Genomic DNA, 21,381 nt, shown 5'->3' with positions numbered 1-21,381 from the left:
TCGATTTCGATAATGAGGTCAGTCGGACCATCCCCCACGCGAGAGGGGGTGTGGTCCACAACTAAATTTAGCCTTAATTTTCATATGGGGTGCCATTTTAAAGGAAATTTCACCACGAAAGCAACACCCTCAATATTTTTGACCTCATGACCTTGAGGACAAGGTAAAAGGTCATGAGTTCCATAATTTTTGGTATAATTTTACTGTATGACGCCACTTTTGTATGTATGGTCGTTTGAGACGGTTTAATATTTCTTTCACGTGTTATCCCCCAGTACCTATGACCTTTCCCTCCGAAATCAATTTGAGGCGTCATGTCGACTGGTAGGGTCGTTATTGTACTAGCGTTTGATTCATTACTGCAACGTATCAAATCCCAGTTGGTGACAGAGAACCAAAACCTATAAAGAGAGACTCATTTAAGAACTGCATGTGGCCGGATTTTTATTATAAAAATCTGTACGTTATTACATATTTATTATACTATGTGTATGTACATATGTATGTATTCTTCTTTTCCACAACAGCACCGGAAGTGGAATGGATTGGGTCCTCTGTTCAAAAAATTCTATCCCATCTGTGACATAATGTTTCATAGATGATAACGTTTTTTTGGGGATTTTTCTCCAGCATGATTTTACATATTTTGTTTTTGTTGGCTTAAATATTTAGGAGATAATGAATGAATATTGCATATTTACATGAAGATGAGATTTGTGGGTTTTTTTCGATTTATGAAGTCACGTCGCAGGGGGTTTCCGAGTTACACCCACACAAACAATATTTAGTTACTAACAATTGCTAAATTATAATCTGCATAATCCCTGGAAGAATAAATTTTTACTAGGAATCAAAATATTTTCATGTATGCATAAGCTTCAATCTCTTAAAATATTTTTGCATCTAGTTTTTGTCGCCTTAATCAATTTGTAAATTTAAATTCTTGTCTTGTGCACACACAATTAAGATAATAATTCCCAAGGCATGCGTGCCATGCAGTTCAATGGCTCTCTGAAATTTTGATGCTTTCGCAGTACAACGGAATTGACTGACTCGTATCTTATCTATACAAATACATACATATGTTTACCATATTATCTACTCAAGCTAAAATTCATACAGGAATCGGACAGTTATTTATGCTCATTTGTATTCTCTCTATTTACACTGCGAATTAGCAAGTCAAATCTTAAAAGTTAGGCAGGCAGGGCACATAAACTTTTTTGTCCTCCTAAGGAAAATCCAAACCGAATGAAAAAAAGGTTATACGGCAAGTAAGATTATTATAACTCTTTAAAAACAAAGTTGTCTATACTAATATGTACTCTATCGAATCTATATAAATGCACCTGGCTGAATGTGCGCACAAAATCTAAATCTAAATAAATTAATACTAATAATTCAGGAAATTTCGTCACAAAATGAGCTGGTTCGACTCCACGATTCTCCAAACTTGTCTCGGCTTTGGAAGTTTTGGTCTCGTTTTTAAAGCCGTTGACGACACCAGCACACAAACAAAATCAGATTTACAATTACAACAATGTTCCGCCGTGAAAATAATTTTTCTCGAAAACAATGCCGACGACGAGGAAGATGACGACCGCGACCACGACCTTGACAAGGAAGAGGTCAGAATTTCCCGTGAATACGAACTCCTCAAAGGCAAGACCCACCCGCACATCGTTTCCGCTCAGCACCTCATCCAAAAGTGTTTCAGTCCAGGGGAACTAGTCGACATTTTCAGTAACGTGTCCTCCCCCACAATCGAAGATGAGAGGCAATACCTCATGATGCGAGCCTACTATTTGGATCGTGTCCATGAATTCGGACAAGTTCGTGCGTTCTGCTTAAAAATGGAGTTGTGCGGAGAAACTTTGCGAGACTGGTTGAAATGTCAGTGTCATCCTGATAAGAAACGAGTTGAGGGTAAACTGTGGGATAAATCGTTCTTAACTGTGCAGGCCGCCATTGTGCAAGGATTATTGGACGGGATGAAGTTTTTACATCGGAATAAAATCATTCATAGAGATTTTAAGCCGGAAAATGTCATGTTTTCTGGAATTGGGTATATTCTTCCGGTTAAAATTGGAGATTTCGGGTTATCAAGGCAGATACATACGGAACAAAGTTGTACGGGGATACTGACGATAAATCAAGGTGAGAAAAACGGCAGGTTTCAGGAGTGTTTCGGGTGCAAGGAACCACTGGCAAGAAATAACGGGAAGAAAGTGGTTTCTTGGAGGTATTTTGACCTGCAAGAAATTCAAGGCGCAAGAAACTACTTCCGGTCACTTTAGTTCATACGGTGCATGTTTTTGTGCATTTTTTTGCAGTTTCTTGCACCTCGTATTTCTTGCGTTTCTTGCTTTTCAGTGGAAAAAACGTAGCAAACCCGCAAGAAACGAAACACTGCACCTTTCATCTCAAAATACTTAATAATTTCTCCCTAATTTATTCAGGAACTATGGCTTATCGCGCTCCAGAAATGAATTCTCACACCTACGCCGAACCTGCCGATCTCTACGCTCTGGGCCTCGTTCTCCTCGAAGTCCTCCAACTCGTCCCACACTCCGAGAGGAACACACTTTTCGACAAGATCGTCAACGACAATGAAACCGACCTAATTTTGGAACATTGCCTCATCCCGAATGCAAAACAGGTAGTGATTCGTCTCACCCGAAAAAAGACGAGTGATCGATTCTCCTCAATTGAAGATGTTTTCATGCCCACTTCTGATTTCTTAAATGTCTCCAGTGCCTCTCAATTAGCTCAATGTTTTGCCCATTGTCACGACGGGGATCACATCCTGATCCACAGCGGTGTCTACAGCGGAACTTTTATCCTTCGAGAGAAGAACAACATTGTTTTAAAAGGGGTCGAGTCTGGGAACGTGCTAATCCGGAACGAGTCCCACAATTTGACCAGCTCCACCCTCGCCGTTTTACAAGTGATCGGAAATTCCTGCCTAATTCGGGACATTTCCATCGACTCGACGCAAGTTCACTGGGGTCTTTCTGTCACCGGAGATTCCAACTCGGTTAAAAACCTGGAAATTAAAGACAGCCAGAACGCCGTCACGATACACGGAGCCAATAACAGCGTGACGAATCTGGTCATAAAATCTGCCACGTGGAACGGCTTATCCATCCATGGAAATTGTAACCGGGTCAAAAATCTGTCCTGCGCATCGGGCTATGCCGGAGTGAATATTCACGGCAGCCAAAACCAATTTAGTGCCATAGTCGTCACCGCAAAGTCGACCAATTTGGACATGGGCTACTCCGGGGTTCGTCACGGAACCGGAAATCAGAACGAAGTTGACGGTTTAACGTGCCACATTTCTAAACGACCTTTCTCCGAGTGGGGGTTCAGCTGTTTTAGTACAAAGGCTAATTACTTTATACTGAGGAATGTCGTGTGTCATTACATCCTCATTAACGGGTTTGGTCACAAGCTGGAGAATGTGGTGTGCAAGAAGGTTTTGCGGGTTTACGGGTGGGGGCATGTTCTCAACTCGGTGAGTGGGGACAGGCTCGAAGTTCTCGAGCATGGACAGAGTGGTGGTGGTTCGAGTATTAATAGTTCGATGGGAACGGTTAACGTGGTCAAGTGCAAGTTTAAGAGGACGATTTTTAGCAGGAATAATGACGCCAAGTGCTTGAAATGCAGGGTATGTTGAGTAATTTATTATTTTGCTGCCTCATTGTGAACAAATAGTATGTCTGTTTCGGTGGGCGTGTCAGGGATGCGGATCCTCTCCCAAAATCGGACTCTTTTCCGGAAAGGATCCGACACCATGTAAGCAGTGTCCATTTCAATTTTCAGGAAGTTTAATTGCGTGGGGCTCTCGTGTGGGTGCCAAAGCTGGATGGCATTCCCGTCCGATCGAGTGAAGAGTGGTTGTCTAAACGATAAGTCGATAGGTCAATAATGACCTCGTTGGAGTGACAGTTAAAATTATTTTGTTACCTTTTGGCAGCAAAGTTTGTAAACACGTTGACCAAAAATTGACTAACTTGAAATTCAGGGTCTAAAATATATATTTATGAATACGTATCAAAGTTACAAATTTTGGTGCATATATAAAATAAAATTACCCTCTCTATTAAATCCGTGATATGTCAACGAGCTATTAAACACGTAGAACAAATCCTAAATATAAAATTAATGTAAGTAATTTGTATTTTTGTACGAAATAAATATAAAATTGTTCTTTCAATCGAACACCTCAGCGTGGCCCACACCTGAAAGATATTTAGCACATTTCTTAATAATAAGAAATTCCAAAATCAAGTGTCACAATTTATGAATAAGGTTCATACCCCATTCATTTCTCGAATATCCAAAATTTTCAATAATATTGTACTGCCCATTCACATCAAAAATGTACGAATAAGTCGGAGCAATTTGTACATGAGCTTGGATCGATTTATAAATTCCACTAAGAAAGAATCTGTCCGTGATAATCTGTAAAAAGACAATGCAAAATAGTTATCATCTAATCACGATTTTAAAATCTGACCGTTTTGCGTCATATTTACATACATTAGCAAAATTATGCACGGGAGACTTTTCCGGGGGTACATTTCTAAAATAAAATCGTGTCAACTTTTTCGTGATCTTTTTCAAGTCCAGAGAATCTTGAAACGTGTCGACGTCAGCCAAATCGTGAGCAAGTCTTTCCCAGTTTTTTCTTAAAGTTTTCATCTGGAAAGTTATATACGGATCTGCAGAAAAGGCGCATAATCGTCAATAATTCATGATTAAGTAATTCATGATTATATATTTCATTACATAACAAAAATTGGTATCCTTCTCCCGAAACTATTGTCACAATCCAGGGAACTTTCGCCACATCTCCTCTGGAATACAGGGCAAGTGGACTTTCTGTCAGGAACGGGTCCAAATTTCCTTCCAAGGGTTCAATACAGGGTCGCCACGCGTTGGATGGATAAGGCCAATCGTCCTATCAACCGAATTGTGTGAGGGTCAAATTGATGACCTTATCAATTTTATTTGCATACAGAATATTCGACCAAATTATATAGATTTATACCAAGAAGAACTGGGTCTGTGTCACCAACAAGGCTGAATTCGTGTATCGCAAGCATTCCACCATTTCTTCCGAATCAAATGAGGGGCACCCCACTAATTTTGCCAAAGTTTGGCTATAATTCCTCGCCTGATGCGTGCTGTGAAGGGCCCAATAATTGAAGGCGGTCCCACTCATTGATATCGCGGCGTGGAAGAAGGGTCGAGAGCGTCGAGATAACAGGTGAAAGTGAACGAGTGCGCTGTAATAAGTTAGCAATTTAAGATAATTGTTTAATTTCCTGATTTGCATAAGTATTTCTGTATTTCTGCACCTTCCTGCAGATTGTCCCATAATTGTGATACGATGTTTGTCCCCACCAAAAGATTCAATGTTTTTGGAAATCCATTCCAACGCTAGAGCTTGATCCTTGAGACCCCAGTTGCCTAAAAATAAATACGATCCACATTGTTTAAGATTTCAATTAGTTTGTTACGCCATATTTTTTACCTGGACTTGCTGCATCTCCTGAACTCAGGAAACCTTAATTTATTTATATTTCAGAAAAACAGATAAAATTCAATTATGGAAAACACTCTATAAGAATTGGACGAATTGAAAATCGCAAATTGCTCACCCAAAACGCCCAACCTAGAAAATCAGAATAAAATAAATATAATCTGAACTGAAGATAGCTTTCTATCACTTACAGACTAAAATTCTGGTCTGACAAATTTGTTCAGTAAGTTGATTAATAGAAGGTGAGATTTTTAAATTAAGGTTCGAACAGTTCCAATTTTTATGAAGGCTTCTTAAACTTGAGATCTCCTCCTTCAAAAATTGTCAAATTATTTTATTTAAATTGGCAATGACCTACTCTACAAATTTTTCGTCCAGAATTTTTAAATAAATTCTCAGAACCGAGAGATTAATAAAAATGTGTCGATTTGGACGATAAGTCATGAGTCCTACGAAATTTAAAATACAAATGGTTGTAAGCATTTATAAATATTTACCTGTATTGCAAAATGCATAAGATGACATCATTTTTATTGTCATCTTTTTGCAACAAGTAGGATGGACCATAAAATCCACTCGACCCGAAGAAAAATCCTCCTAATTAATCAAACCAGACTCTTAATATCACCCAATTTACATTAATTTCGTCAACTGAATGCATACCACCGTGAAGAAATACAATAACTGGTAATTTTTTAGCATCGAGGCCAACTGGAGAAGGCATCTGAACAATTTCATCAAAAATCATTAAATTCTATTCACAAATAACAATAGTTACAGTCAAAGTTGAAAAATAATGACCTGCGGGGAGTAGACGTTCAGGAACAGACAATCCTCCCCTCCGAGAACGCGGAAACCTTTCGGAACGTTATATTGAAGACATGGTCGCCCAGGGGAAACAGCTTTGAGGATCCCATTCCAAGGACTTTTTGGCACTGGGGACTGAAAAAATATTGTTAATTATTTCGGCCAATTATTATTTTACTCTACTATTATTATATGTAACAATTTGTTGAAAATATGTACGTACTCACCCTAAAGCGCAAATTTCCCGTGGGAGGTTCTCCATATGGCAACCCCTCAAATGCATACACCTTCAAAGTGTCACTTATGTAATGTAAGACTCAATGATTCATCATCAAAATCAGCACATTTTTAATCATTTCTCGGCTCTGGAAATTTATTTTAAATTCTGGACGATAAATTTGTAGGAGGTTGTTGCCAATTAAGAAATAAAGAAGTACACTCCAGATTTTAGCAGTTTTTGAAGGTGTAGAGTACTTTGAGAAAAATTGACATTTATCGAAACTGGGTTAAAAACTCACCGCAATTCTATTAATTAATGACATGCTCTGCAAATTTGTAGTCCAGAATTTTAAACTAAATTCCCAGAGCCGAGAAATAATTCAAAATATGTATTTATTTTGACGATTTTTATGATGAATCATCGAGTCCTACGTTGGAGTCTCTTCTTTAATCAATCAGTTATAAATTCATAATAATTACCTCTCGACCACCCACCACTTTCATAACGTAGCCCTCCACCACTCCCCCCTCAGTTTTAACCAGAGGTGGAAGGGCATGGTGACCTTCGTCGGAATGACTATGCCACAACCTCTTTAGAAAATTTGACCCCGCAATGCCAGCGAAACGATCATTCACTTTGTCCTCATCTTGTGACAAGTCTGGAATTGGATAGCGAGGATTGCATGGCACTAGAACGCACAAAAGTTGGACCAAAAACACGGCAGAGGTTGCGAGAACCATTTATTATTATTTTGAAATACTTTTTAAGAAACTTTGTTCATATTAATAAATTGTAATTTTCAGAAATTGTGAAAAATGTCCAAAACTTTATTTCATGAGATCAACAGCTTTGCCTAGAGAATCCGTACTGGATGCATGTTGCGTAAAGAAAGAGCTTTAGTTGTTAATTTGATCCACTTAATTTCACGCTTCATAAACAATTTTAGTTCATTTATTTATTTTCACCAATCAACTGGGACAAAGCTCTTAGGATTAGTAATACAAAAAGAGAAATAAGATCTGCGGTTTTGTCGCAAAAAATCTTTAATTTTACGCGTAAACGCACAGGATGACGATTTTGTTGAATGTCATAATTCAATCAGTTTGGTGGTTGTGCAGAAGCAAAAATGCATAAAATTAAGGTACCGTTTTTCATACTTTGTTGCATAAAATTAATGATCATTACAAATTATTGACTGCGATAGGTATCCCAAAGCTGAAAATTTAACTGAAATACATGTAACAAGTCCTAGTGAAGAAAAACAAAATCTCACGTATGCAATAATACCGCAACAAAAAAGAATAATGACCAACACCGACTGACCAATACCCACCACCATTATTGTACCAAATTAGTTCTCAGCCCACCGCAAAAAGTGGTTGCATTGTGGACAATTATTCTCACAGTTAATGGTCACTATACTAAAGTTGAGCAGGATATGTACTGTGCGGATGGAGCCTAATGGTGAAAAACCGTAGGCCTCAGGACAAGAGAGTTGGTTGGAGAGAGGAGAAATGAATGGTTTTTCACTATTAGGCTCCACCCGCACAGGACATATTCTGCTCAACTTTAGTATAAATGACACAATTCTGGCCTAATTTATACATTTGACTGTACAAACCTAATAATTTTATCTATTTTAACTTGATTTAATTTGAAATATATCTACTTTCTAAAATAAAGTTGTAAAATTAACTAAATTATTTGATCGACTCATCTCATAATATTATACTGTTCATGGTCCGATATTTCATTGGATATGTGTGGAGAATGTGGCATCCTGTAAGTTGACGAGTATCTCGACCGTTCGTCATGATGATTATGATAATTGTAATCTCTTGGGGTCGAAGATGTCGATCTGACAATAATATTTTTGTCCTTTTCTGCTTCTTCGGAAGACGTGTCATCGGTTGGGTACGGATCCTGCTTAAATTCCAGAGCGAACTTGTCCAAGTCCATGTTGTCATCGTCCAATGCTTTGTCAGGGTGACGAATATTTTCCGGTGAGGTCGTGGTTGTTGTTGCTGGTAGCGGTAGAGTAGTGGTATTAACGGTAGAAGTATTCTCATGTAAAGTAGTTGGTGGAGTTGGAGTACTGGGGTCGACATCAGGATTTAAGGGGTGCACAGCTTCATCACCAGATTTGACTGGATTGATAACTTCCTCTGAGCTTGGTTTTTCAGTTTCCTTTTCACGTGAGTTGTCCGTAACATCAACACTTTCCAGTAAATCAAAGCTATTTGGCAGCGAAGAATGGGGAAGTGGTGGAATAGATGGAAAAACAGGGTACTTGTTGATCATGTCGTTCAATAGCTCGTTCTCAAATTTGTACAAGTCTAAATATATTTCTGGCGATATTGTTGTAGTGGTGGTGGCATCATTGCCACTTTCATTGATCACTTCTTGAGTTGGAAGGGAATCGTCTGTTGGAACATGTAGGAGCGGAGCGTCTATTTCAAATTGAAATGGAGAGATGCTTGTTGTAGTAGTTACAGTTAGTGGGTTTTCGGTAGTTGTAGTGCTTGTAGAAATGCTTGGATCTGTCGTACTACTAGGAGTTGTAGTAATTGGAGTGGTATGTGGTTCTTCTGTGGTAGTTGTCATTGTCGAGGGAGTAATTTTAATACCGTATGGATTCCAGGGAGGAAGAAATACCATATTTTCGTCAAAAGGTGGTGGGATCTCGGTAGTTGTAGCAGAAGTAGTCGTCGTAGTAGTAGTCGTAGTTGTTGTACTTGGTGTGGTACTTGTTGTAGAAATAGCCCTCGTCGACGTTATCCCATCAAAAACGTCGTTATAATTGAATTTAAAATCTGGTTCTGAGTCTTGAACCTCTTTCGAATTTAAAGAATTATCTCCTTCATCCTCCACAAGCTTGACATCTTCTGGGGGCTCTGCCTTCGCCTCGCGTAGGCTAAGATTTCCCCTCAAATCAAAAATATCTGGGTTGGAAACTGAATAAAAAATTCGTGGGGGAGGAGGCTGAGGTGTGGCCGTAATGAAATGATAATCCCGATAGTGTTCGGTAGTATTTATGTACGGCGTTGTATCCGGAAGTCCAATGCTCTCCCAGTACACGGATTGTTTCAAATATGGCTCTGGAATCATTTTGATCTTTTTGTGAATTAACAAAAATGACATGTTTCGAGGATCCGTGATGGGATGCCAAATTTGGAAATCTTCTCGATTTTCAAGAGTAAATGTTGGATATCTAATAAGAAATCAAGTTTTACAAATTGCAAATAACAAAAAAATGAGCAAAATAATATCCGAAAAATGTTCACCTTTTCGATGCAAAATTTCCAAACAAGTTCACCATAATTTTTGCAAGAATCATTTCATGATCGGTTTTTTGAAATCCTAAAAGTTATCAAAATAAAGCGAGTATGTCATACATCAAAAAATGTTATACATCGAAAAATTGTGGTTGAATGCTTTTGCCTACCTTGATACAAATGGGTGCTGTTCAGGACGTAAAATAAATCTTCCCCTTGGCCGACGCCTATAAATTAATAAATATCTCACTTAATTAACATCCCCCAAGTAGTATTTACAAGCTTATCACGATTTACCCCATTCCTGTGGTTTAATTCCTGCAAGCGTAGCCAAATTATACTTCCCATTATACGAAAACATGTAGCCATACGTAGGAGCAAGAGTGGAATGTGCTTGTAACGCTTTGTGGACACCAGCCACTGTAAACCTCAGCGACACAGCCTACTCAACAATGTTTAACAAAGTTAAAACTCTTATCAATCTATGTAATCTTATCAATCAACAAATTCACCAAAATGTCTTACATCGCTAAACGTCTTGATTGTTGCAGTGAGTGGCGTTTTCTGCTTGAAGTAAAGCCAGTTAATCTTTTTCGTAACGTCGTCTTGATCTACATTCTTCAAATTCTGATAATCCAGGAAATCAGGAGCTAAAATGTTCCAATGTGACCTCAATTGTTTTATAGTTCCACGGAAAACGGATGCTAAAATAAAGAACGAGCTTATTAAATATGTTTCTCAATAAAAAAGCATCTAATTTGCTTACGTAGTAAAAAAGTGAGTCCCTCGTCCTCTGTAAACCCAGCAATCCAAGGTATCGGTGCGGCCAAATTTTTTCTGTATATTTGTTCCGGAGTTTCAGTCATGAAGGGAACCTCTTTCTGGTCATTATCTTCAAGGACAGCCCGAAACAAGTAAATCGGGATGGGAAGATCGTCCAAAAGCGGAATCTGTGCCTTCGCCAGTTCGGCAGCATCAGCTCGTCTCAAACAGGAAACAATGGCATCAGAAGAGTGCACTGGACAATGCAATTTTTTCGCGTAGTACTTTGTAAGATCACGAGCTGCGTCTTTACTACAAAATACCCACGGATTAAAGGCTGTCCCTGACATGGAAATTCCAGCTTGGAAAAATGGTCTTGCTCTAAGCGATAACATTTGCAGATGGACGCTTGCTCCTCCTAATAATTTACACGGAGATATACCATGCAGTGTCTTTTTTAAGGATTTGCAAATTTTATATATTTGTACCAGCTTCCTGTCCAACTAACGTGATTCGCAAATGATCGCCATTAAAATGCTCAATATTTTCATACACCCACTGGATCGCCATTGCTTGATCTTTTAGTCCATAGTTTCCTACAAAAATATATAAATTTTTCTCAAAATATGATTAATTTGTTAAAATCAGGGAAGTCAAAAATAAAAAAAATCCATACCTGGACTAGCTTTGTCGCCGGTACTCATAAATCCTGAAAATAATAAATGGTCAAATACGTAATTTTAACAGATATATTCCATAGTCTATTTAATAGTAAGATTAGTAAGTAATTAAATATTGAAAACGTTACCAAAAACCCCAACTCGATAATTAAAAGTAACCAGAATAATATCCTATTAATTGGTCAAGTACATTTTATTTTGAATTTTTAAACTTTAATCGTTTATTTATAAAGATTATATACAAAGTACCTGTTGTAGAAGGTATGACGGTCCGTAATCATTTGCGCCACCAATTTGGAAACCACCTTTGCACAAAAATCAGACTTAATATTTTTGACCAAAGACTGGCAAAAGTTTTACAACGTACCTCCATGAATAAATACAATGACTGGAAATTTTTCCTTTTCTTTTTTCGCCAATACACCACTTTGGACCTATCCAATCAGAACATTGCAAATACATAGTAAGACGTCCAGCATCATTTCATGACCAATAGCGTCGCACGTACCTGCGGGGAGTAGATATTAAGACAAAGACAGTCCTCACTACCGACTATGCGTTTTAGCTCTATTTGTGAAAACTGGAGACATTTTGGACCCTTTTTATTCGCCCAGAGAAGTCCAGACCATGGAATTTTTGGGCTAGGTTCCTAAATACCACGCAACATAAAACATTAACTAATTTTAATCTGTATTCATGCGTAGGTGCGTGCTCACTCACCGAAAAGCGGAAGTAGCCAATGGGTGGCTCTGCGTAATAATAATTGATCGCATTAATCCCTTTGTTTCGGCATCGGCATGTACATATCAATACTCAGATATTGTCCAAATTTGTCTCGCTTAATATATATACATGTCTTTAAATGAATGCACATGAAATGTAGGATTCCTACACACAGAAGATGATGTAGTTCCAGGAAATTTAGGATTAAAGGATCAGGTTATGGCCTTGCACTGGGTGCAGAATAACATTCGAAAGTTTTCTGGCGACAAAAATCGCGTCACTCTTTTTGGAGCTGGGGATGGTGCATCATCAGTACACTTGCTCATGTTATCACCAATCACGAAAGGTAATTTGCCTTAGCGATATGACCATGCAAATCATCATATATCAAATTTTTATACTTAAAATGCACCTGCGTAAGGTATCCCTTCGAAAGCACGTATCTTCCTCCCTCCCACAACCTGCATCCAGTACCCCCGCAATTTCCCCGTTTTCGTGATTGCGACAAGAGGATCATTCTCCGTGTAGTCGATTTCATCAATGTGACCTTGTGGATTCCACCCCCATCCGTTCCCATCTCCCCCACCGATCCGCAACGTGCCTGGATTGTTCTTGTCCTTCTCGTCAAAACCGATGGTGATCAAATCCTTTAAGAAAATCAATATAAATATAAGATGCGATAAGACTGTGAATGATAAGCGGGCGGGGGTCCGTCTCAACAAGGCGATTTCCTTAAGGAGCAGAGCTTCCCTACTTGTCCCTCTCAGATTCCGATGCCTTTTGAACATGTTATGGTATCCTAACCCCCAAGTTTTGATGCCCTGGCCACACTTGTGCCCACCACACCCATTTCAAAATTTCACCCACGCCATGCCGGGTAAAACAACACATGCATAATACGAGAAAGTTGTTCCGGATTACCTTAAATGCTTGTGGTTCACTGAGCGAGGTATCCGGGTATGGAAAGTTGTAATCACAGGGGACGAATTTGCACAACAAATTAACCAAATACAACGCCTGCTGCCACACCATTGCACTTAAATATTAATTATGATTGAATCAGGATCAAGAAATGATGGAAATTCGTCAATCATGTTTTACTTTTCATAAAAAAAATTCCAAATGAATAGGAATATTTAAAACAGAAATGAATAGTAAAGCGAGTAAAGCAAAACTGTACAGTGATAATATTTACAACAATGTAAGAGACACTAAACTGAATTTCACTTAATTCTGCTTACTAGTACTACAGCTTACTCCCACTGCAAGTCACTGTATGCAGATACCTATGCAGTCGTAGGTCAAGAAGCGTGAAGAAAAGTGTACATAGTGTAAACCTCGTTAAAAATTTTGATAACAGTTATTTTGGCTACGCATAATGCGATGCATAATTTGAATTTATGTGTAAGTAGGTATGTGTATATAAGAGTCATAATAAAATAGTTTATTGGCAGGTACTTTACGTATGTATTATTTCTCAGTATTTTGTAATTTTTGTAATTTACTCTGATTATGGGGAGGAGTGGGAGTTGTCAATAATTGTCGCTTTTTCTTTTTCTTGCTAATAATTGGTTTCCCATCTAGTGCGGCTTCTATTTCCTTCTTTAATTTGTTGGTTTTAGCTCGTTCTTCAAAGGGATCATTTTCTGTCACTGTTAAATCTGCAATTTTCCTATTTGCTTGTACGTCCGTCAGTATTTTTAGAACTTTCTTTTCTGTAATGTATGCATATAAAAAGTTAAAACATGCAGGTATATCTTGAAAGGGTTGCAGTGGACGAAAAAATTACCGTCAATTTTCATCTCGGTTAATTTCTCCCCAATATAATTTTCCACATTGGTCAAAAAAGGAATGTCGCGCGTGGGTATGACAAACATTATGGTTAGCCCTGGTTGACCGGCACGACCTGTTCGACCAACTCGATGAACGTAATCTGGAGGCATTGGAATGGAGTAGTTTATGACGAGGTCCACTGTTCTAATATCGAGGCCTGCAGAAGTATGTAAATTATTATTTATCTCAAATATGTACAACGAGAATAAAAAAGTATGATGGATTTACCTCTGCTAACCACATCCGTCGCAACCAATGTATTTACCGTAGATGATCTGAAATCTGATAACGCTTTAGCCCTAGCTTTTTGATCGAGATGTGAGTGTAATGTGGTATTGGTAAATCCCAAATTTGACAGTAGCAAGGATAATACTTGAGTTTCTCTGCAAAATATAAGAAAAGTTAGGAAATTAAAGTTCAAATCATTTTACAAATATTAGTCCATCTCACCGAATTGTTGCCGCAAAAATAATCATGGACCGCACTTGAACAGGTAATTTTATCTCTTTATCTCTAATCGAACGCAACAACTCCATTAAATAACCATCTTTAAAATCTCTCGGACACAGGATGTATTTCTGGGTAAGGGGAATTTTGGAAAGTAGTGGTTCAGAGGATTTAGCTGGAGTTTCAAGACCTCCATCTTCAGGCGTCTTGTTGTCTTCCTTACTCTTATCTTCATCCTCTTCTTGATAGTCGTAAATGAAGGGCTGTCAAATCAAGTTCATTTAAATAGTTAAATAATTTTTAACCAGGCCAACTTCTCTTTAAACTCACCATTTCCGTCGATTGTGACAACTCCTTTACTACAGGGACCATCTTCTCATGCGACAGCATAGTCGCACTGAACAACATGACTTGTTTCTTCTTTGGCAACGCAGAACTAATCGCGGTCAAATTTTCGTCAAACTGGCCATCTAGTAATTTGTCGGCTTCGTCATAAACGAGGTACTTGCAGTTCTTAAAAGTATTTCGAAACGTAGACTCCGCACTTTGGAGATGATCCAGCAACCTAAAAATAATATACAAAAAACCTTTCAGAATATGCACCCCATTTGATTTATCAAATAACACTAACCTTCCAGGAGTCGCCACTACAAAACTCGGCTTGCTAAATAGCTCTATCGCTTGTTCCTGAAAGTCCACACCCCCAATCACCAGACAAACTTTAGCCCTTTCTCCTCCCATAAATAAAATCTGATCCTTAATCTGCAACGCCAATTCTCTCGTGGGGGTGACAATAAGTCCAAAAACTCCGTACGGATCTCGCCCCCATTTCTGAATCATGGGAATCCCAAAGGCTAACGTCTTTCCGGTTCCTGTGGGGGCTTGGGCGATACAACTCTGATTCTTCAGCAGGGCAGGGATGCAGGCTGATTGAACTTTTGTAGGTTTCACCAGTCCTAAAACAATTAAACCCTATTTAAATCAGAATCAATACTACATAACAATTATCTATAAGTTGTAATTACCAATTTGATTCTTAATTCGTTCCAAAATTAGTTGGCTAAGGCCTAAAGTTTCAAAAGTAATGTTTGATTTTCCGTCGCCTACTTCATCGTCAGCGATGGCAGATTCCTCCACTGGAACTGTTGTTGCCTTACCACGCCCCTCATCAACCCCCTTTCTCTTACTCGTAACACTGCTGCTCCAAATATTCATTTTGTTAATTGCAACTTAGTTTAAACAATTAAAAAGTAAATAACTGCTCCAATAAAAATGCAGCAGTGCAGAATTTTGCACATGGAGTTCAGAGTTTGAGTGACTCCCACGTCGAACGGGGATTGAGAGATGAATCTGATTAATTTGGTGTGTAGGTAGGCTTAAAAGTAAAACTTTACAATTTGGTCGCCAAAATCATACATATGTCAAAAATATAAAGTTCCCAAAATATGAGACGCATTTCTAAAAGAAATATTTAACACATGCGAAAGATAAGAACAACTTTTTATTTCCAAATTTTGACAATACTTTAATTTTTAAATTATTAAATTACTCCCCACCGTACTGTAGTTGAGAGTTGACTGGTTTATTTAGCTATCCCACCCCACCCACCCGATAAATATGCTTTAAAAAGGTAACATTCAATTTAATTACAAATTATCTTTACAAAAACATAAATATATAAATCAGTCACCTATTTATTTATTTACCATCCTAAAACATAACCCCTTCAAGTAATTATTGGTATATTTAATTAAAACTACTGCATACAACATGACTGCCTCCGGACATGCACCTTCTTCAGCAATGCGAGTCTTACAGCTTCCGCGAATATATCTGCGAGTAATAACCAATTAATTATTATTATTTACTAATTACTAATTAATTTTGCTAACTTATAAGAGCACAACCAACCTGCATGCTTCTTTGGCGTAGTTATCGAAAACTCAAAAAAGGCTGAAGCCTGGATATCGAATTGTAAAATTTCGCCATCCTTTGGTAACAATGGATAAGTCAGTTTTGAACGAAGGTCGCTTTTTAAACCGACCAAAATCCTTGGCACGCCGGGACACCGACGCCGTAATTCTTTCAGCCATCGGAACCGTATATTATCATAGGAACTTCGGTTATCAATTGAGTAGCACATGATAAACACGTCGGCCTGATAAGGCGAGAAAAATATGATCTCTATGTAAATTTCTTAATTTTGTTCAAAATGTCATTTCATTTCATACATCTTGATAAGAAAGACATCGTAGCTTCTTCCGTTCAGGAGCCCCAGAAGTGTCCCACAAACTTAGCTCGTATTCAATCCCATGAAATACAAATTGTGTCGATAGGTTGTCAAATCTAGGGAAAAATTCATAAAATAAAAACTTAAAATTTCGTATTTTACATACACACATCAAACTGTAAAAGCTTTCTAGATTTTGCATATTATGTATTGTCATCTCGTCTAAAATTGTAACTTAATTAATTAAAATTGGAAATTTTCCACTGGATCCCATCCAACAAAACAAAGCCAAATCCTCGATTTAAAAGGTCTACCCATATTTATTTACATCCTAAATCACATTGTTACATAACACACGCAAATAAAAACCGGTTGCTTTGTGTATTGAACTTCTGTTTTAAAAAATTCCTATTAATTCTAAATCATCTATCCGTTTTTTTAACCGCACCAACCAATTTGCCCATCAATACTCGAATCTAGAACCACATCGGGCCCACTAAACTACTCTTTTACATATATAGTTACATTACATAATGCCTCCCTTCTTGCATAAACATGACGTTATATATTTTCTGCTTCGTGTAAAAAAAATAGTTGTGATCATCTTACAGCGTAGGTTCACATTTTTCAGGTAATTTGTGGTTGTTCACGAACGTTGAGAGGAACCAAGTTTTACCCACATTGGAGTCCCCGATTACCACAATCTTTACAAAGGTATCCAACTCCTTCATCTTCTTCTTTTTCCAAACAAAACAAAATATCTCTCCGCTTTATTGCTCAAAAGTCGACTTCTTACGCAATAATTAAGTCTATCCTAAAAAAGGTCCTTTCCAATTTGGGATCTTTTTTGTTTTTCAACAAAATTGCACTCCACTTCACTCCATGAATCGCAAAGTTCAACCCTTTTCTTGTATTGGATATATGTATTTGTTGCACAAAATAGTTTCAATTTTGGACTCTGAACCAAAACCGTCCAGGTCAATTCCACGAAACGAAATGCATCAACAAACTTTCTAAATCCAAATATTTTCAAGTCAGGTGAGTAATTTGGAGAACAATAATAATTATTCACACCACCAGCAAACCAACCAACCCAGCTTATTCATATCAAAGAACAAGGTGAACAATCCAATCCAGAAGTATCCCTCATATTATAAAATCATACAGTACAGTATACTTTTCTCATCATATTTTAATGATGACGCTAGCTGGCTGGGAACCACATACAACACGGTCGTGCACACGGAAAACTTGATTTCTTCTTTATAATCCGACTAAAAAATCCAGAGTTAAAACGTTACGTTACGATGATGGTATTATTATTAAGTATTTGCTGTAGTAAGTAAGTAGTATTTAGCTCTTCTTCTTCTGAAGGTAAGCAGACACAACAACTTGCATGCAGCATCAACAACCCTTTGATGTTGCGAAACTATGCATGCAAAATAAGCAAAATCTTGCTAAATCCAATCCCCCTTCTTCACGTCACTTGCTATCTTCTTTACAGGCTGGACGAAGATGGTTGTTGGTGCATCGTTCGTAACTTGAAGTTTATGTAAAAACAGAAAAACTAAAACAAACCATGAATCGTGAGAATTAAATGTTTTTTTAGTTCGCTTTATCGCAAAGAATTTCTTAACACTGTTCACATTATTAAGTAAAGGATTCACTGCATGCATATGCACGAGACGTTGTTTGTTATACATACGTATTTTTATTGTACTGATGAAAACATGACAATTATTATGATTCTCTTACACGAAACGAAGGGCAAACATGCACTCGCTCAATCGCACTTTTTTATTTTAAGTATGTGCTTATTAAATATTATTATTGTTCAGTTCAGGGAAGTAATTAATGGTTGGATGGAGATTTCAGCTTGAACTTGTCATTGGGTAAATTAGACAACTAATTGTGTTTAGCTAACCACAATTGCATGAATTTATAATTATAATTTCCGAGACTTTTTCTGTGACACATTTTCCATTTATTTGTATGCAAATTTCCAGAAAGGGTTGAGTTGAGACGGTTTGCGCACTATTCACTTGCTACGTATTCCGTCCCGTAGTGCTAATTAGTGACATTGACGAGGACAATTTTTACACAAGTATTACGTCACGTTTTTCATGAATGGTGTGATGAGTCAGACAGGAACCATTGTTCACTGCTAATTTTAATTATTCCATTAACTATGTTGACATAAAATCAAAAATATGTACGTAGTTAATGGTTGGGAATTTTGTAATAATTAATAAACCTCTCACAAATTATAAGTTTTGCTAAGCTCGAACCCTTCGTTTTATTACTTCGTCCTTTATTTCTTACCAAATTCTTTAGATTAATCTTGTATTTTGAGAATTTAGCTCGAAATTTTTCTAAAAAATGTTCCCCATTAAAACTTAACCCTACAAAATTAACAAATACCCCTAATTTTGTAAGGAAATAGGTACAAATCTATATTTCATGGCTCGTGTGGCAAGGTTCAACTCTACTATGTACACTGAAACCGTTTAGTCAGAATTTTTAGTGCTGCTCGAGTTTCCTGTTTTCCAGGAGAACAACTAACTGTACAGTTCATCCATCCAACCATTCACCATACGCATTTAGAAGCCAGGCCAAAAATAATGAGTGTGTTGTTGATAAGATGACGACTCCCTTAAAGCACAAAATCCACCAGGCTACATCACCCCATTAAATTTAAATACCAATAATTATGCATTATCAGAAAGTTTAACCACAAAAGTAAACCAAACCATTTTGTACACATCATTTGCTTTATGTGCACTTCATTTCCATGCAAAACAAATCCTTCCCCCGTGATGCGTACCACAAAACGAGCTGGTTAAAAGGGGACTCAAAGTTTTAATTGTTCATTACACGCGGGGGACATTATTTCTGCAGAAAATTGAACTATTAAAGTCTGAAAAATCTGGTTCTGTCCGGATTCGAGCAATTTTTTTACGATCCACCCCAAGAAGTTCCGACGCACCGACTTATTATGTTACATACTTACTTATGCAACAAGAAGTTGCCAGATTATGCACGTACCTCGTGAACCTCACCGCAGTCAATTGTATTCATTTCATGCCTGTTACATAACTGCTGGCATTGCTTTTACGCATGGAAATGGGCACCCATTCCGTAATAATTATATAACAGAAAGAGAACAACTTTGAAACAGTGTGAGAAATAATGCGTGATGCGTAACATGTTCCATTTGCTAACTATTTATTGTTCCTTCTTCCTGGATTGGATTGAATTTTGGTAAATTCGTTGGTTTGGTGTGTGTATGGACTATGGATACATCTGTAAAAGAAAAAGAAGTTGAATAAAACATATTATGAGTAGTAAGCATATTCATAAAAGATAGTGGAAAAGTACGGGCTCATTTCTTTTGGTGCGAGTCTCACCAGAAACGCATGAAATGAAACGTACAATTCTTTGTTAAATATAGGACATAAAATGTGATGAGGTTCGGATGTTAATTTAATGAAGGGTTGATTCTTCTAGTCCGAACATATTACTACACATGCAGATATTGCATATATACTAAATTCGTATGTTGTAATGTGCATCTATGTATATGCGCCAGTAATTCGTATAATGAAAGGATAACTTTGAGTGCTTATCAAGTATGAACTAATTTAATTTTGAGCAAAATAATATTGAAAAGCCCAAAAAATAATGTAATTGATAACAGAAGTGAAGGAACCTGTCCACACTTTAAATTAGTCACACATATTTCTTAATAATTATCGACGTTAAATAATTACATTACATGGAACACAGCCATTTTAAAAATCATGTACCTACATTTTCTTTCATTCTTCTAGCGGATAAGATTTTGGCCCCGCAAAAAAAAGGTGTACATATTCCATCCTCCTCTCTAATTCCTGTTTCCGGTCAATCTAATCGTGCTAATTATGCCGTCTGCCGACTGGTGACACGTAGATAACCACTTAACCTGCAGAAACTCAAGACTTGTCGGTGGTGGTGCCAGCCAGTCCCAAATTAATTAAACCATTTATTGTATTTCGTAAGCCTTTGCCCTTAATCAAACCCAGCCAAATAACCAAACCAGTCCGAAGTAAGTGTGTTAGTCACCTCAAACTGCATACACACGTCCATCCATCCATTTCCTTCATATTTTTACCAAGTACTGTCAAACTATTCTTCACCATCATGAGATCTTTGTGATCTCTTCTCTCTCCTCTGTGTGGTCTGGTCTTCTTCTTTGGTTAAGTATATGTATGCCCGATTTGCAACCGATTTCACTAGAATCGTGGCTCTTGTTACGTCCGATTAAAGATCAATGGACGTGTGTGTATGTACATGTGTCTAGCTTAATTGTAGACTAACGATGGTGGTGGTGGTCGTGGTGCCAGTTATCATATCGTCCCCTAAAAAGAGACGAGGTAAAGTAAGTAAAACACTATAATTTATTGAACGGGTAGAAGAAATCATATCAAATTTGTCTACGTGCAAGAATGGCTGCATGATTAGACGTATGGAAGTAATTTTCGAGTCTCAGTTTTTCATGGAAATATGTAATCTGGAAGTAAACACTAACAAAGCAAAGTAGGTAAAAGATTACAATTTATGTGTGTGTGTACAGTGGCCGCGGAAGCGTGGGGACAGGAGATCAATGTCCTCACGGTTGTTAGATGTCCCTTTCGTCTGTCCCATGTTATATAAACCCCTTCCTCCCATATCCTACAATGTTAATGTCCCCACGGCTTCCGCGGCCACTGTATGTGTGTAGCTCTCCTTGTAATTAATAGGAATGTAGAAAGTTTGGTTATAAAACTACGTCCGACGAGACCTGGAAAAAATGTACGATTCGCTTGATCAAATCA

General features: G+C 37.7%; 5 protein-coding genes across 5 annotated transcripts; 1 reads left to right on the top strand and 4 right to left on the bottom strand.

The window, feature by feature from the left end:
- Positions 1–1,168: 1,168 nt before the first annotated feature.
- LOC118436153 lies at positions 1,169–4,218 on the top strand. The gene is made up of 4 exons (XM_035853568.1): positions 1,169–1,274; positions 1,406–2,157; positions 2,460–3,670; positions 3,744–4,218. The coding sequence occupies exons 1-4, from the start codon at positions 1,252–1,254 to the stop codon at positions 3,891–3,893; spliced, it is 2,136 nt and encodes a 711-aa protein (XP_035709461.1). The 5' UTR covers positions 1,169–1,251; the 3' UTR covers positions 3,894–4,218.
- On the bottom strand, positions 3,993–7,428 carry LOC118432868 (venom carboxylesterase-6-like). Its single transcript, XM_035853738.1, has 12 exons — positions 7,058–7,428; positions 6,586–6,645; positions 6,353–6,493; positions 6,215–6,275; positions 5,543–5,575; positions 5,367–5,478; positions 5,057–5,294; positions 4,795–4,966; positions 4,546–4,727; positions 4,323–4,467; positions 4,228–4,244; positions 3,993–4,152 (listed from the first exon to the last, which is right to left on the bottom strand). The coding sequence occupies exons 1-12, from the start codon at positions 7,316–7,318 to the stop codon at positions 4,063–4,065; spliced, it is 1,512 nt and encodes a 503-aa protein (XP_035709631.1). The 5' UTR covers positions 7,319–7,428; the 3' UTR covers positions 3,993–4,062.
- A 7-nt stretch (positions 7,429–7,435) lies between these two features.
- LOC110852698 lies at positions 7,436–13,050 on the bottom strand. The gene is made up of 15 exons (XM_035853737.1): positions 12,940–13,050; positions 12,431–12,665; positions 12,016–12,107; positions 11,800–11,944; positions 11,663–11,701; positions 11,545–11,600; positions 11,424–11,466; positions 11,292–11,324; positions 11,104–11,211; positions 10,620–11,033; positions 10,379–10,557; positions 10,151–10,295; positions 10,024–10,080; positions 9,863–9,938; positions 7,436–9,789 (listed from the first exon to the last, which is right to left on the bottom strand). Exons 1-15 carry the CDS (start codon positions 13,048–13,050, stop codon positions 8,292–8,294), a joined length of 3,231 nt encoding a protein of 1,076 aa, XP_035709630.1. The 3' UTR covers positions 7,436–8,291.
- Positions 13,051–13,441: 391 nt separating this feature from the next.
- LOC110851901 (ATP-dependent RNA helicase DBP8) lies at positions 13,442–15,612 on the bottom strand. Its single transcript, XM_022099832.2, has 7 exons — positions 15,324–15,612; positions 14,930–15,254; positions 14,629–14,863; positions 14,302–14,561; positions 14,080–14,234; positions 13,808–14,008; positions 13,442–13,733 (listed from the first exon to the last, which is right to left on the bottom strand). The coding sequence occupies exons 1-7, from the start codon at positions 15,511–15,513 to the stop codon at positions 13,489–13,491; spliced, it is 1,611 nt and encodes a 536-aa protein (XP_021955524.1). The 5' UTR covers positions 15,514–15,612; the 3' UTR covers positions 13,442–13,488.
- A 356-nt stretch (positions 15,613–15,968) lies between these two features.
- Positions 15,969–19,040, bottom strand: LOC110852562 (rho-related GTP-binding protein RhoG). Its single transcript, XM_022100661.2, has 4 exons — positions 17,138–19,040; positions 16,530–16,644; positions 16,210–16,456; positions 15,969–16,131 (listed from the first exon to the last, which is right to left on the bottom strand). Exons 1-4 carry the CDS (start codon positions 17,257–17,259, stop codon positions 16,055–16,057), a joined length of 561 nt encoding a protein of 186 aa, XP_021956353.1. The 5' UTR covers positions 17,260–19,040; the 3' UTR covers positions 15,969–16,054.
- Positions 19,041–21,381: the final 2,341 nt, after the last annotated feature.

Source organism: Folsomia candida, unplaced genomic scaffold (genome assembly GCF_002217175.1).
Source record: "Folsomia candida strain VU population unplaced genomic scaffold, ASM221717v1 Fcan01_Sc007, whole genome shotgun sequence".
NCBI lineage: Eukaryota > Metazoa > Arthropoda > Collembola > Entomobryomorpha > Isotomidae > Folsomia > Folsomia candida.
Note: the sequence above shows the minus strand (reverse complement) of the source record. Positions and strands in the feature narration are given on the sequence as shown.

Bases quoted from the DNA above. Each gene is read 5' to 3' on its own strand.
- LOC118432868 (XM_035853738.1), bottom strand. From the start codon at position 7,318: ATGGTTCTCGCAACCTCTGCCGTGTTTTTGGTCCAACTTTTGTGCGTT. The intron at 6,494-6,585 runs GTGAGTACGTAC...ATATTTTTTCAG, and splicing joins CGGGAAATTTGCGCTTTAGG to TCCCCAGTGCCAAAAAGTCC. The intron at 5,576-6,214 runs GTATGCATTCAG...AAATAAATTAAG, and splicing joins TATTGTATTTCTTCACGGTG to GTTTCCTGAGTTCAGGAGAT.
- LOC118436153 (XM_035853568.1), top strand. From the start codon at position 1,252: ATGAAAAAAAGGTTATACGGCAA. The intron at 1,275-1,405 runs GTAAGATTATTA...CTAATAATTCAG, and splicing joins AAAAAAAGGTTATACGGCAA to GAAATTTCGTCACAAAATGA. The intron at 3,671-3,743 runs GTATGTTGAGTA...TGGGCGTGTCAG, and splicing joins CCAAGTGCTTGAAATGCAGG to GGATGCGGATCCTCTCCCAA.
- LOC110852698 (XM_035853737.1), bottom strand. From the start codon at position 13,050: ATGGTGTGGCAGCAGGCGTTGTATTTGGTTAATTTGTTGTGCAAATTC. The intron at 11,467-11,544 runs GTACTTTGTATA...ACCAATTAATAG, and splicing joins CGTCATACCTTCTACAACAG to GATATTATTCTGGTTACTTT. The intron at 11,212-11,291 runs GTATGGATTTTT...ATATTTTTGTAG, and splicing joins CGGCGACAAAGCTAGTCCAG to GAAACTATGGACTAAAAGAT.
- LOC110852562 (XM_022100661.2), bottom strand. From the start codon at position 17,259: ATGAAGGAGTTGGATACCTTTGTAAAGATTGTGGTAATCGGGGACTCC. The intron at 16,645-17,137 runs GTAAGATGATCA...ATTTTTCCCTAG, and splicing joins GAAAAATGTGAACCTACGCT to ATTTGACAACCTATCGACAC. The intron at 16,132-16,209 runs GTTGGTTGTGCT...TATTACTCGCAG, and splicing joins TACGCCAAAGAAGCATGCAG to ATATATTCGCGGAAGCTGTA.
- LOC110851901 (XM_022099832.2), bottom strand. From the start codon at position 15,513: ATGAATATTTGGAGCAGCAGTGTTACGAGTAAGAGAAAGGGGGTTGAT. The intron at 15,255-15,323 runs GTAATTACAACT...TAATTGTTTTAG, and splicing joins ACGAATTAAGAATCAAATTG to GACTGGTGAAACCTACAAAA. The intron at 14,864-14,929 runs GTTAGTGTTATT...TATTATTTTTAG, and splicing joins GTAGTGGCGACTCCTGGAAG to GTTGCTGGATCATCTCCAAA.